Source organism: Egretta garzetta, unplaced genomic scaffold, assembly GCF_000687185.1.
Source record: "Egretta garzetta isolate BGI_Z169 unplaced genomic scaffold, ASM68718v1 scaffold311, whole genome shotgun sequence".
NCBI classification, from domain to species: Eukaryota; Metazoa; Chordata; class Aves; order Pelecaniformes; family Ardeidae; genus Egretta; species Egretta garzetta.
The window spans coordinates 308,497-322,984 of NW_009258678.1; the positions used below are offsets into that span (position 1 = coordinate 308,497).

At 44.7% G+C, this 14,488-nt stretch overlaps 1 protein-coding gene across 1 annotated transcript in view; it reads right to left on the reverse strand.

Moving 5' to 3' along the window:
• RTN1 (reticulon 1) overlaps positions 1-14,085 on the reverse strand; it is a 118,447-nt gene extending 104,362 nt beyond the window's left edge. Inside the window, exon 1 of the mRNA XM_009648907.2 lies at positions 13,896-14,085. Coding sequence (XP_009647202.1) covers positions 13,896-14,085 — 190 coding nt within the window. The remainder of the gene's footprint in view (positions 1-13,895) is intronic.
• Between the last annotated feature and the right edge of the window lie 403 nt (positions 14,086-14,488).

Here is a 14,488-nt window from a genome sequence, read left to right on the forward strand (position 1 = left end):
GGGAGAGGTTGGCCAGTCTCCAAGGGTCTGGAGAGTGAAGCCAGCGAACCAGGTCCTGCTGTGGCACAGCACTTCTCCAGGTAGAACTTACATGGTAAAAGGTTGAACAAATTTGCCTCTGCCTTGAAGAATGGGGATTTTATGCCCTTCCAGCTGAGTAAAAGAAATAATTGAAAAAGTAAAACGCATTCAAAAGCTTTTTTTAAAGAGAAATTATGTTAATAGCTCCAACTAAAGAAAGGATGGGGGGAGATGGTTTTGCTAGGAAAGTCTGACTCCAGAGCTCATGAATGCAGGATGAAGGCATCTGCTGAGTTTCTAAGCTCAACCCCCTACCACTACAAGCATCACATTACTTAATTCCCTCCATAAACTGATCAGGCTCCTCTTGAGAGTAGTTTGGATTTCTTGTTGCTATTCGTTTTTCTCTCCATCCTAACTTCCTCTCTTCCCCAGCCTGAATGCTCCTGTCCAATTTATAAAATTTTGTCCTTGTGCCTACACTGACTTTTAGTGTAGCTCATTTCTACTGGCTGTTTGCCCCAAGAACAAACACACCCCTTTCCCTCTCGACTTTCTGTCTGATGAGGTTAGAAACCAGCTCTTCTAACCCATCTTCTCAGAAACTGGCTTGTACCTGGCACAGCAGAGCCATTGTGACCAGAAACCTGAGCAAGCAACACTGCAAGCAACACGGTGTTTTGCTCACATCTAGCTTTTATGTTTCTAAAGGCCACAAAAGCCTGGGGCTGGGTGCAGGCAGGAGCAGAGGACTCCTGGGAAGCCTTGGATCTTACCTTCTCTGACCGCTACTACCATCCAGCTAAATGGGTCTGAAATCAGTTGAAAACTTCTGGAACAGCCCTTTTCTTCTAAAATGCTGATTAAAACATACAGCACAGCAAGGCTGAGGAAGCAGTTATCATTGCAGCTCCAAGTGCAGGGTCAGGAAAGGGAACCTGATGGCTTCTAAGACTTCACTTCCAGCTCACGGAGGAGCCTGCACTGTATTCCTGCTCACATAAAATGAAAAGGGGAGGGTTTTTAAAAAAGAAGTTGTCTTGTACAGAGCCTAAGAGGAAAGAGTCAGATTTGCTATCTTCACTGGTTTTCCTTCCCTTGCTCGGCACCAATAGGCAAGTTACATTTTTAAGTGAGTAATGGTGGGAGGACTATATAATTATTTGAATCCAAGGACGCTGGGCAGCTGCTAGGTTGGGGAACACCGATGGCTTCATGCCTTCTTCACCGTGGTGGAGGCAAAGTCATCTGCCATAAAGAGAGAAGAACCTGCTTGGTAGTATAGTTCAGTAGCAAACAGATGGGCTGGACCAAGAGGCAACTTCATTTTCATCAGTGACAGAGAACCAAGGTCACACTCCTGTTGAGTGCATTAAACAGGTGCTAACAACAAATCCTACTTGCTAGCACACTAGCTCTCATATTTAATGGGTATTTCCAAGCTGAGAGTAACGTGTGTTGATGTCATTGCTCTTCAGACACCAATGGCAAAGAATAAGTCATAAATGCAGGGCTGAAATTAAGCATACTGACTGCAATTGTTTGTGGTTTTCCTGACATTAGCTGGAAGTGGACTATTGCAAAAGAAATTTTGTCCTGTGGAAAAATTTCATATTCTTTTCAATTTTCTTTTCATCTCAAACCAAGGGGAAATGGAAAACCTTTCTACGGAAGAGAAAGCTCCACAGGAAAAATGTTTGGAAATTTTGAAATACATTGCTTCAGCAAATTTAGCAATGTCAGTGGAGACGGCACATGGTATTCCCTCTATGTTGTTCAGCTGGAAGGGTCAATGCCTTTGCAAAACATAACTAAGGATCCTTAATATGAATTTAAAAGTGAAAAACAGGCAGGGAAAAGAAAAGCTATCTTCATGCGCCTAAGTAAAAATAGCTGCCCTACATTGTTCAGGAGAGAGGAATGACTTTTTGGAGTCTCAGCCTGAGAGGCCCCACAAACTGATTCAATGATGATGAAGCCAAGACCCCTTTGGAGCAGCCTGGCACTGCCTGGGCTTCCATCAGACCCAGGCCTAGTTCAAATGCAGCTGCTGGGGACTATTTGTGAGACCCTTCACTCCACTGTGCATCAGCTGTCCCATCAGCAAAATAGTAACAAAGGTATCTACTTCCTTACACCTCCCCAAAATGCAACCTGAGGAACACTGGCTCAGTCTTGCATTCTGCACTTTTCACCATCTCTTGGAAAGGAGAGCTGGCCAAGAGAAAGCAAATAGAAACATAGAGACATTATAAAGCAAGGCTCCAAGTACTACAGCCTTACTAAACTCCTAGTTCCAGTAAATACCAAAGACCCAAGCAGCTTATGGGCAGGGGAGGGGAAAACCCGCTCCTAAGAAAGTGCTGGAGGATGTGGCATTTCCATTTCCAAGATGTTGCTGATATGCTGAAAAATCCCTTTTCTGCTCATTTAGCACAGCTGGAACCTTGCTAAAATCAAACCCTCCCTGTGAAATATTTTTTGCAAATCAGCACATTCCGCAGCACATATTTCTTCCCTTGGCGGGGAGGGAGGCGTCAGGAGTTACCACCCGGCTGTGATGACACCTCGTAGGAACAGTCAGAAGAAATTCTTGAAATCCTTATTGCTGAAACTCAGGCTGTGACCGATACAGCAGAGGGACCATGTCCAGTTGATGCTAACAGCTGCAGGCAATTATCTGCAGTCTGAGATGGGAAAACATGTAACATATTTTATGCAGATGTCAGACTATGAGAACAAGTAGTAGAAAAGGGAGCGACCGAAGCTGCACTTCTGGGACCAGTTCACAGAACTGTTTTGAAACAGTTTGAGATTAATCCTGTGCAGATAGCATTAGAAATTATCTTGACGACAAAGGAAAAAGAAATGAGGCTATTCTGTGTGGCTTCCTACTCTTTAGGGTGCAATCAGAGCAGATCTTCAGCATTGCTATTAGCATTCCTCCACCAAAGAAAACTCAGCAAAGCATTGAGCTCACATTTTCAAAGATGATGCTGGAAAGCTTCCCAGATTATATATTTTCCTCTTTAATTTATACCTCTGAGGATAATGCTAATCAAGGAGGCAGCAAAAGTGGTGAAACGTCCTCGGACCCGGCTTGATTTATTAACAGTGGTTGCACTATTCTCACTTGGAGAATAATGCTAGTATCCCAAGCTTCCAGAAAAAAAACCCTTGTTTGGTGGGTTATCAAATACAAGCTGACAACGTACTTGCACAGCAGATATGCATAAGTGCATGGCACAGTATGATTCATCTGCAAAACATCTAGCATGCTAGATGCTAGATTTAAAGTAGGTTAGAAGAACGATTCATTAAAAAGCAACAGCAGAGAGATAGGGGGATAAAGAAGCAGCCCAAACTCTGAAATTTCCTACTAGGAATGGTATGTTTTCTTCTCACTCTTTGTTCAGCCCTCTATCCTCAGGTTGCCTTTGAAGAGTTTGGATGGCATAGGGATGGACAACCATGTAAAAATACATGTAGCTAGACAAATATTACAAATGCCATCTTCATGGCCTAGCAGCTCTACCAAATATTCCAGGGATTATACATGGTCTGTTTACCACGTTCAAAGTGAGAGCAGATTGCATATATTTTACACAGTATAAATCCCCAAGCCTGTCTCCTTAGCTCTGACCTGAACTTCTACTACACAGCAACTGAATTATAAAGGCTAATGTCAGAAAGACTTTGAAGAAAAAAAAATTTCCAAAGTGTCAACTGGCTTTTATTGTGATAGCTGCTCAGATGAACCACCATAATCTCCAGTGGTATTTTTTAGGGTAGGAAAAATAAACAGAAAAAAATGTGTGTGACAAGACAATTCTAAAATACAATAGAGAACTTTGCAGGCCAGAATTAGTGCTTTTAAAATAGAATTTATGTGTCTTTGGAACAAATGTCCTACTATAAAACCAAATGTAGACAAGGTAGATTTCTAAACACTGCTGCCAGCCAAATCAGGTGAAACATATGAATTGATTTGGGAATAATTTGAAAATACACACACTGCTTTCTAAGATTTCACTATTTTTTTAAATATTATTTTAATCCATGTATCTCTTGTGGAAAGATTTTTTTGTCCGATGGCAAATTTCTCAAAAAAAAATAAATTTCAGGAAATTCATCCCTCTTTTCTTGGCATCAACTGAGACAGGTATGCATTTTCAAAGGCAGAGTTCCTACTTCACCCGTGTAAAAGTAACCCAGTTCTTACTCCATGACTCCACATCTGTGCATGTGAACAATTATTTGTTTGCTTGACTTTTCAATCCTGTATGCAATGTACCCACATTAAACACACATGAAACTTTTCAAGTAGAGAATTAGATACCACCTACTAAAGATCTACTCTAGATTGTTCAGCAATGTGAAAATCCTATCTTGCCTGTAACCAAGAAGCCACTTAGCCATTTTGATACGATTTCTCCTTCTGAAAGTGATAAAAACAGAGCTGCTGCACAGACAATCCAAAACCCTATTTTCTTTCATAAGCAACGTGTTTAGAGGAGGTTCACTCCTTTGGGACTTCTCCTTACCCACACATCATCTTGGATCTTTGCCTTTGGGGCCAACACCTTTCCTACAACTTAATTACGGTCTTAGAATCACAGATTATACACACAGACTTTCAAGAGGTTCTGAGAAATCAATTCTATATTCAACCACCCGTGATACTTTTGCTAGAGCAGTAGAGAAAACAGCAACAACATGAATGCTGCATTATGACTTTTTTAAAGAACTGCAAAAGCTGCAAAAGAGAGGAATCAGCCTCAGCTTTAGGTCAGCCCCACATCAAAGGCAACTGTCTCAGTTAAAGTTTGGTGCACAGCAATATTGCAGTTTAGAGCATCTATTTGGTCAATGATGTTTACCAAAGATATAAACCTTTGTAATAAAAAGGAAAAAAAACCCAGCAAATTGGCAAACATAGTACATCCTAAGACAGAGATGAGCACTAACCAGATGAAAAAATGGCAGGCAAAATTGGGATACACATTTTTATAGCTTTTATAAGGGGCACGAGAAGGCATTTCCCTTTTTGCTACAATCAGTCTGCAAATAACATGAGTACTGTTCATATCATACAGCTACACCTGCACACAGAGCGGTTAAGCCTCCAGTTTAGCTGAAGTGCACATTTAATTTCCAGCGTGTTGCATTGCACTTCATTGCTGAAGTCAACAGGAATGAAAATATCCTGAAATGCAAAACATTTCCTACGCACATGAACAGCAAGTGCATCTCTTCTGCCTCTAAATCAAGGACGTCAAGGGAAAGGCCTAATTAAGATTTATTGGAATTCAGACCCCCCTATACATCAGTAGTCAGTGGAGAGACAGTACCTGCGAAACCTCATTGCACCCTCCCACAAAGCACATGGAGGTAGTTCAGTACAAAGTTCAGTAGATCAGAGCAGAGATGAGACACTCCGCTCCCCCAGGCCTGCCTGCTGCGGGTTTGCACCTCCCACCCCAGCCATGGCCTCAGTGTGTATTCCTCACGCAGGGAGGGGGATGCAGCTGACCCGAATACAAGTGAACACTTGCACGGTGGCGGCAGACTTAGAGCAACTTCTGAGCTTTGCTCAGGATCTAGTGCTTTGGCCTGCCAATGAGTTTGGGATTAAAAGGATTTCCAAGCAGAGCTGCTCTGCTGGCTATGTGTGTGTCAGGACCTATATGGGGTGAGGGACTCCCCACCTCCCTGGCATGCAAAATGCTGTCTTTGGTGGGTGTAGGCACCCTCTCTGCATCAGCCTTGCTGCCTCCAAGTTGGAGGGCGAGATTAGGCCTGTAAATGGCAAAACTCCCTTGCTGATTGCAAGCTGTAAATGCAAGCTGTCTCTCCAGCAATTCCTTTGCAGGTACCCCCGAGTGCTTTTGGGAGCAGTGTGTAAGGGGCCAGGCTCAGCAGAAGAAAATCACTGCAAACTCCAGTGGCTTGGGCTGTCTGCAGCTGCTACCTGCACAGCTGTGCTGCAGAGGCTGCTCAGGGTGAGGATTTTTAGGCTGTTTGGTTGTACAGCCAGTGACTAACGCAGTGCAGGCAGGGAAAGGCTGGGGATGTCGTTCAGATCTAGAACATCTGCATTTGTGGCTTTGCAATGTGCATATGAAGTGTCCTTCAATGGGGTGAGGGATGGCTACCCCGGGCTGTGTTCGGGAGACAAAGCGCTGCCAACACTGGCAGTGAGATGTTCCTGCCCGGCTCCATGGCTGGAGGCTGTGCCCTGGGGCTGCAGTTCCTCCTCCTCTGCCATGGGGCTCACCCCGGGTGCCCACATGTGCAACCGAGACATGGACTGATATTTGCACAAAAAAAAACCCAACTCAGAAACAAGACAAGCGCAAGATCCTGAGGGTTCTCCCCAGAGCAGGAAGGTTTCCAGACTGACGAGGCTGCCCCATACATTTGCTTTTTACTGGCCGCAGTTAACAAGCCCTTCAATGTCTTCAAAGCTACCAACAATAAATCAGCTGCAGTTAATAAATTTAGCACTGCTGAAAAATGAGACATAATTCATGTCCTGAATGGCACAGTAAAGCCTCAAGCTGACATAACTCCACAGGTCTGCAGAGTCACTCCAGCGCAGAAAGCATGCTTCGGCGAGCATCCTCCTGCACTCTGTCCTCACCCGTACCCAAGCAAACACCCCACTGCAGCACTGCATCCAGGACGGGAGTCACTGCCATGCGAAGGAGAAGTTGGGAATGCTGCAGCTGTTAATGGTAACTGTGTTGAAATAGTCTCTGAAGAACCGGCTACCTTTTCTGATACAAGATCTCATGGTAATTGGAGGCTGTATCAAGGGCAGATATCTCATTATAGCAGTGAAAAAAATATTCAAAGAACTCTTTCAGTAGCTGTTATTTAAACAAAGATGGAAAAGCCCACTTTTAAGGAACATTAAAGTATAAAACAAACGCTTATGAGATAACACCTTAATAATTGAAAGAGACAGGCTTATGAAAGCTGTACTCATTTCCAACATATTTTAGTCTCACCTGGACACACACAATAGATCAAAATAAACAACAGCAACATTATAATGACTTTCATTCCAAGTTTTCACTGTCTTTAAATGTTAATTTTCATAGTGCTGTAATGAGATAGGTAAGTGCTGGTGCCTCCATTTTACACACAAGTGACCTGAAGCAGTCTGGTCTGATGGGCAATAAAGCCAATTTATCCATGATATATCTTCCACTTCATTCATCTCTAAATTCAGCAAAACACATGCTCACCTTTATGCATATGCTTAAGACCATCCTAATTTTTTTAAAGCAGTTAAGAATGTGCTTACATTCCATATAATTAGGATCTTAAATACTTCATTGAAACAAGGAGGACTGAAATAGCTGATTAAGGTCCCCTCTATTTCAAGTCTTGTCTTGCAGGTGACTGCCAATAGTTTATTCTCACTGTTGAAGGTATGGGTTTTCTTAGAGGAATAGGCTGACCATAAATCAGAAGTGTCTTAAAAAACAAGAATACTAAATGTGGGGTGTGTTCCTGAATGCTGAATCATGCCAAGTCTACAGCAGCACATATATTTACTTTCCCTAAATTAGAAAACTAATTACAAATAATGCTTCATTACTTGAAACATGGTTTGCCATTTGATGCCCTTCTTTTCTTTTTAAAAAAACAACAAACAATCCAAGAAAAACAAGAAACCCCAGAATTTTGTAAGCAGCCCTGATCTGGCAGTAAGAGAATATGACATGAAAAACAGGTATAAGAACATAAATGTTACATTAAAAATTAAAAAGGCTTAGTGCATACTTGGCCTATTTTAGAGGTACTGACTAGTCAGAAGGGAAAGTGAGGCAAATTCGTAAGTCACCCATTTAAAAACCTCCATTCCCTGTTGATGATGTGGACCCGCAGCACAACTCCTTGGGTATTTCAGGAACTTTGAGCCAAAACACACATCTTCAAAATAAGTAGGTCTTAGGGCCAAATCAGGTCTCAGGGCCTAAAGTAGAGCCAAACGCTAGTCCTGAGCATTGGGGGTCAATCCAGGCCATGCAGTTGGGCCAGCATCCTTTCACGGGACAGTCTGTGAAGACATGATAAACAGATCTGTGGGATCTGCCCAAACTTTTCCAGGAGAACTGAGCCAGAGACAGCACCCAGGCATTTGCTGGGGTTGCTGTCCCCAGGCAGACTGAGAGCCCACGCTGAGTGTGCATGTACTACACGCTACAGTTTTCGGGGGGAAATGAGGTGTAAGACATGTCATTGAATGGCATTTCCAGAGCTGCAGAAAAAAGGAGGCAGATGTTCCTCCCAGGACCCTTACACCAGTGAGACAGAGCAAACCATCCAGCCCAGGGGAGACTTGCAGCCCAGGAAATACCGCAACATGCAAAACCCAGTGCTTGGTGCAACTGGGACATCCAAAGCCTCTCCCCTTCATCCCGTTCTCCTCCTCCCCAACCTCTCCTCCTCAGTTCCTTGCCTATAAATAAAACATTTCATTACCAAGTGATGAAGATCAAAACAAGGCAGGTGAGTCACCCTCCCTGGTACTACTCCACTCTTTCATCTGCCTCATCTTCTTCCTCAACCCATGCACAGCCCTGAAGGTTAAAGAATATCCATCAGCATGGAAGTCAAAGTGGGGATGGAGCTACTGGCATCACTGTGGGGAACAGGGCAAAGACAGCTGCATTTTGATCTGTATGGAGTTGAGAACTACATTGCTGCTCAGATTTTAAACCCAGAGATTTTTATGCATCTCCAATCACACTTTTCACTCCCAGATGCAGTGCACTTGCTGGAGGAGCCCAACAGGAGCTATTGCTCCCACTTTACCCAAGTGGGAACGAAGGTTGGTATTTCAACAGGATTTTTTTTTTAGATGATTGACTGTGGGCTGTGACGAAATGGCCATTTTGTCAACCTTCATGAGAATTACAGGAAGAGAAGGATGAAATCCGCTGTGTTTCTGTCCCTCTCTTCAAAATCTGCTTGCACTCACAAAACCCCAGGGGATGGAGAGAGCCTCCACCAAATGATCTCCATCACTCTCACTCCCACCAGTATGCCAGAGGTTTTGAGGGACTAATCCAGGGAGCAGAGAAAACTGAAATTCAATTATCTAAATCAAGAAGGACTAAAATGTCAGTAATAGAATTTGCATGAATATATACTCTTCCAAAGTGAGATTAAATCTGGCCTCGGTTGGCTAAATCTGAGCAAGATTGCCTGGCAGTTGAGGACATATTTCCAAACAGCTGCTTAGGCTCCCCTGTGGCATATGCTTAGGTCAGCAAATCGACCCAAATCAAGACATTTTCTACAGCAACTTGAAAAATCAGGTTTGGGATCTTTGCTTTTACAGTGCACATGGCTTTGAGCAGTATATTGCCATGGATGCTAAGGGAGGGGGAGCTCTTGCTAAAGCAATACTTGGAAAGGGATGTGAAGACCACAAAGAACAGCTGAGCCAGTTGCCTTGGGGAACCTCCTGCATTTGGTTGTGTTCTAACATCCCTAAAAAGCATTAGTGCCAAACCCTAGGAGTGTAGACACTCATGTTCATATCTACTTCTCTCCACTCAGGTGAACCACAGGGCTCTCAAGCTGCCTGAAAACCACCAAAAATCTCTTTCATGTTGAGGTGTAAAGCTGCCAGTAACTGACCCTCTCCAGTAACTGGAGATTTACAGGTGAAGCGTTACCAGTATAAACACAGATTTACGCTAAGATCATCTCATTGAAGCCCCTTGCTGGCAGGGGGTTTGGTGGGTCAGTCTGTGGTGAAATGGCATGGCACACATTTTCAAACTCAACCTCTACAAATCACATGAATTAGAAAGGCTTTTTAAAAATGTCTTTACTAAAAGCACTGAGCCTAGACAGTCTGTCCTCATCACAGAGCAGCAAGAGCCAGGACCACTCATGGTCTTATGAGCTACCTCTACACCCATCAAAACATGAAGTGCTCCCAGGGTTTGGCATCTCACTGCTCCTCATCAAGCAGAGGCTGATCCTCAACTTATCTGCCTCATCCAAGCAGCTTCTAGCCCCTCTTTCCCACCATTCCTCGTTGGCACATACCACATGGATGCTGTTCAGTCCCATAATCAGGACTTTTGTGCCATTAAAGCATCCCAGGGGATCCCAACCAGCTCTTGGCTACTGTTCCAGAAGGGTTCCCATAGGCCATATTCGCCATCCCATGATGTCCCCACAGACACATCGCAGTTGTTAATGTCATTTCCTGTGGAACTGGACTCCTTTGGGCAGCTGGACCTCACTTGTGACCTGTCTTTGGAGGCAGCTGGAAATGGGGCAGGGTTGCCAGGGATGTCCTGACTGCTGTGGCCAGTCTGAAGGCAGAGATCATCCTGACATGAGGTGCCTGTAAATCACCCTGCAGATACCCACCAATGCACAAGGCTGCACACAATTTCCCAGATCCTGACACAGGAATCACCATTTGAATGAGCTCCTGCCCTTTTCCCCCCTAAACACACCTGCACTGTGGAGGTACAGTCCATTCTTACACTTTGCCATTTCTCTAAAGGAAACCATATGTATTTATCCCAGGGAATGCCTGGTAGCCTGTGTAATATTTTTGGAAATAATTCTTTTCAAGGAATTTTAATCACTGTTGATGTATAAAAATAAATAACAGAATCTGTGACCAGATGGTGTGTTGGGTGACATAGGGCTCTCTTCACCAACATGCAACTGCTCACCAGCCTTTCAGGACTGCTTCAGTCTCCAATCCTTGCAAGAGCTGCCTGCAAGCTCCTCTCAACCTGAACCCAGTTCATCTTTGGGAAGAAGAGAAGTTCTCCATTTGAGGGATAGAAACATTTTCAGCAAAACCCAGGGGCCAAGTATAAAATCAAGAGAAACTGCTTTGTCCCTGCCCAGAAGCTACTGGAGTTGATCATCATAGCTCTGCAGGAGGAGAAGCAGACGTGGGATCTGCAGCTCCTTATTGCTTGAGAAATCTGAGCTTTCTACTCTTTGTGGGAATTTTTTTCTGCAGTCCAGATCATTGCCGATCTTGGTTGATCTGAAGAACGGGGAGTGAAATCCATTGCTTTTCATCATTCAGAAACCACTCACAAGGTTTTGACACAAGGCCAGTTCGGCTCAAAGCGGGGCCCACGGCCAGCTTGAAAATATTCCTGAACCTTTCAACAATGCCTGGCTGTTTTTCAAACTCAAAACAAAAGCCAAGATCAGCAAATGTTTGCAAATTTTTAGGTTGTATAAGAAGACTCCTGTATAACTTGTGATAAATTCCCACCACTTATTTTCAGGTATTTTTACGCTGGGGGATTCTCTCAATCTCCAAGCCCTGCTCTTGCCTCAAAGAGCATAACCACATTTTTCAGAAAAAGGACTGGTCTGAGAGGCGTGGAGGAAGATATAGGATATGTCAAGAAACTACCTGGAAAACATACCATTCAGTTCACTCTTGTTTGGATGCACTGTTCCTTATCTAAAGTGTCCCCAGGTGCCCCATTGTATAGAGAGTGTTGTAAGTTTATGACAGTTTATGGCAGTGTTGTAAGTTGCTGGAGCTAGGTATTTCCCGCTGGGTCCATTCCTACAGCTTAGGAACATGCAGGAATCCCCCTCTGAGCATGAGTTTTCTGAAATACTTTACAGTTTTAGACATTCAGCAATATGACAGACCTCTTATTCAGCAACTTAAGAATATTTAGTCACACAGAGAGAGCAGGGAAATTATTTACTTCCCCCGGTGAAGGGAGCAGGAGCTGTAGCAGTCTAGGTAATGTGGAACAGCAATACAGGTGCTGCAGCTGCAAACAGAAAAGGAGACTGCGTGCGCAGGACTGCACTGGTTGGGATGCTGCTCTGTCTGCCATGGTCGGCTAGGCACACACATAACTACACAACAGTTACTTTATTAAACAGTAAAAACAAAATGGGAAATGTTTAAAACACATTACTGCTCTTATGATATTGCTAATTTGACAGTCTGTTAATCCACAGCTAGCAAACACCAAAAAGGTCTGTATTGCTCACTTTATCTCTGCCTTGCCACAGCTTGACACATGCAAACAAACAAGTCTAAAGCCCCTTTGCAGAGGATTCCAAAACCTGAAAATTACTTTCCTTCTCTTTTTCCTTTTCCTTCTTTCTTTCTCTTCCTTTCTTTCTTTCTTTCTGTCTGACTGTCTGTCTGTCTACTCTGCATTCTATAAGCCTGAATCTACAGATCAGGTTAAGCCTGAAGAAGCCTTCATTAAATGTAAGCAGTATCACAGTCATTCAACTTAATGGGATTTGCACTATTTAAGAGACCACCCCTCTTTGTTCTGTATGCGAAGATTCAGCATGGCCATATTTTTATCCATCGGTGCACAACAAAAGCTCACAAGATCCTTTCCCCCTTCTTCATGTCATTATACTGTTGAGGCAACCCTACCTGGAGACCCCAGCCCTGCCCCTCTCCACACACACGCCCCCCACACCTAGAACAGCCTTATATTACAAGCCATCTGCCTCTCTCTCCAGTAAAAAGTCACGTTTCACAACCTACCACTCAGATCAGCGAATGAGCAGCACATCAGCAGATTTGCTGCCTGCCCAAAGCAAAACATTTCCCACATCAGCCGATGGGCATTAGGTCCCATTTTACTACTGAACTCAGTAGCATCAAGCAGACAGAAAAGCACTAGGGAAACATCCATGTTGAGAGCACACAGATGCACAGATGCACACTCAGACTCTGAAACAAACATACATATGGGAATAATACACGTAGTCATGCAGACTGTGTTGTTTCTGGCCAGCTACTCTTTGTGCTGATTGACTGGAGGGGATTAGAAAGGACTCAGCCCAAAAACGCAGTTCCTAATGCTCCTGCAGCTATTGCATAACAGAGACCAATTCCCGTCCCAAGTCCTGACCCTCAACTTACTCCAGACAAGTTTAATGTTGTCAGGCTGCATAATGGAAACATCTACTTCCCAATGAAGAGGAATCTAGATGGGATGCAACCAGCTTCCCCAGGGCTGGGGTTTTGGTTATTTAGATTCTCTGATGGGCAGCAATAGGAAAGTAAGTAGGGAAGTGTCACCAAGAAAGAAATAGAGTCATTTTTCCCCAAGCATTTCCACCAGGAGCTACTGGAAGCTGAAGCCTTCTGAGGTTCATTAATATATATATGCCTGCTATTAATACACTCACTAAAGAAAGGAACCATAAACCAAGGGAAACCAAATACATCCCAAAAGTAAACTGAAAATCAGTGAACCTGTAGACCTTAGCTAAACTAAATGCACCTTAAGTCAAATACACCTAAAAAAGCAAAAGGAGGAAAACACAGCAAACAAAAAGTCCACGATCAAATGAATGTGTCTCAAAAGCATGCAGAAAATATACAAACACTTCAGAATAGGCACACCATGAAAAGCTACATGTTGAAATAACATAAGGGGTCATGCAGGAATTCAAGGTGCACAGAGAATAACTGAAGTAACTCCTTTGAGATCTGTCACTCCAGATGTGTACAGGTGTAAGACAAACGAGGACAGAGCCGCCCCATCAAGTCAGGTGAAATCAAATGCCCTCCAGCATTTGACTGAAATCAGGATGTCCTGTGCCTAGCAAACTGCAAAAAGCTTTAGGGAACTTGGCTGGGTCCTGCATCCCCCCTCCCCCACATCAGCAAAACTGATTATTCACAAAGGCCGCAATTGCTCGTTATTTTCTGTTTTCCTACATGCGCTCACTAACTCATTAGTAATGTTTCCAAGCAGCCAGGCTGGGAGAAGAACTGGGGAAGGGTCAGGAACGAGGCAACCGGGAGATGCTGCTGCCAGGGCCCCTTTGTTGAGCATCCCTGTGTACCCCTCGCCTTTTACCTGGGGATGCAGTCGCCATGGCAACGGGCGGGTGTTCCCTGGCGGAGCCGAAAACCAGCTGTTCCCGCTGCTGAGCCCCATCTCCATCCCGCAGCGGAGCCCCAGCTGCATACTGGTCCGCCCCGTCCGCAGCCCAGTGCACCCCAGTGCCCCCCAGCAGCAGGTCCTGGGGGTCCGGCGGGGCTGACATGCTGCCTGCAAGGCGGCTGCTGGTCTCCGGCTCTCAGGCTGCAGCGGGAGCCACCAAAAAAGCTGCGGTGGCCGCCGAGGGCTGGATGGTGCTGCGGCCGCGCTGGGGTCTGGGCGGGCGCCATATCACAGGGCAGAAATCTGCCAGCCTGGCTGCTGCTCTCCCCCGTTTAACTGCTTCAGCAGGGTAGGCATCGGCTTGTGTGTCTGAGGGAAGAAATGCCCCTTTCCAGGCAGGCACACGCCTCCCTCTCCTCTCCTGCGGTCCCCCACACAGCACGCATCCCCCTCCTCTGCATCCCCTCCTCTCGAGAGCATCCCTTGCAGGGACAGCAACGCATCCGCCGTGGGAACACCGCTGGTCCCTCCTGCACCTCCAGGCTGGGTGGAGAGGGGAAAGACAG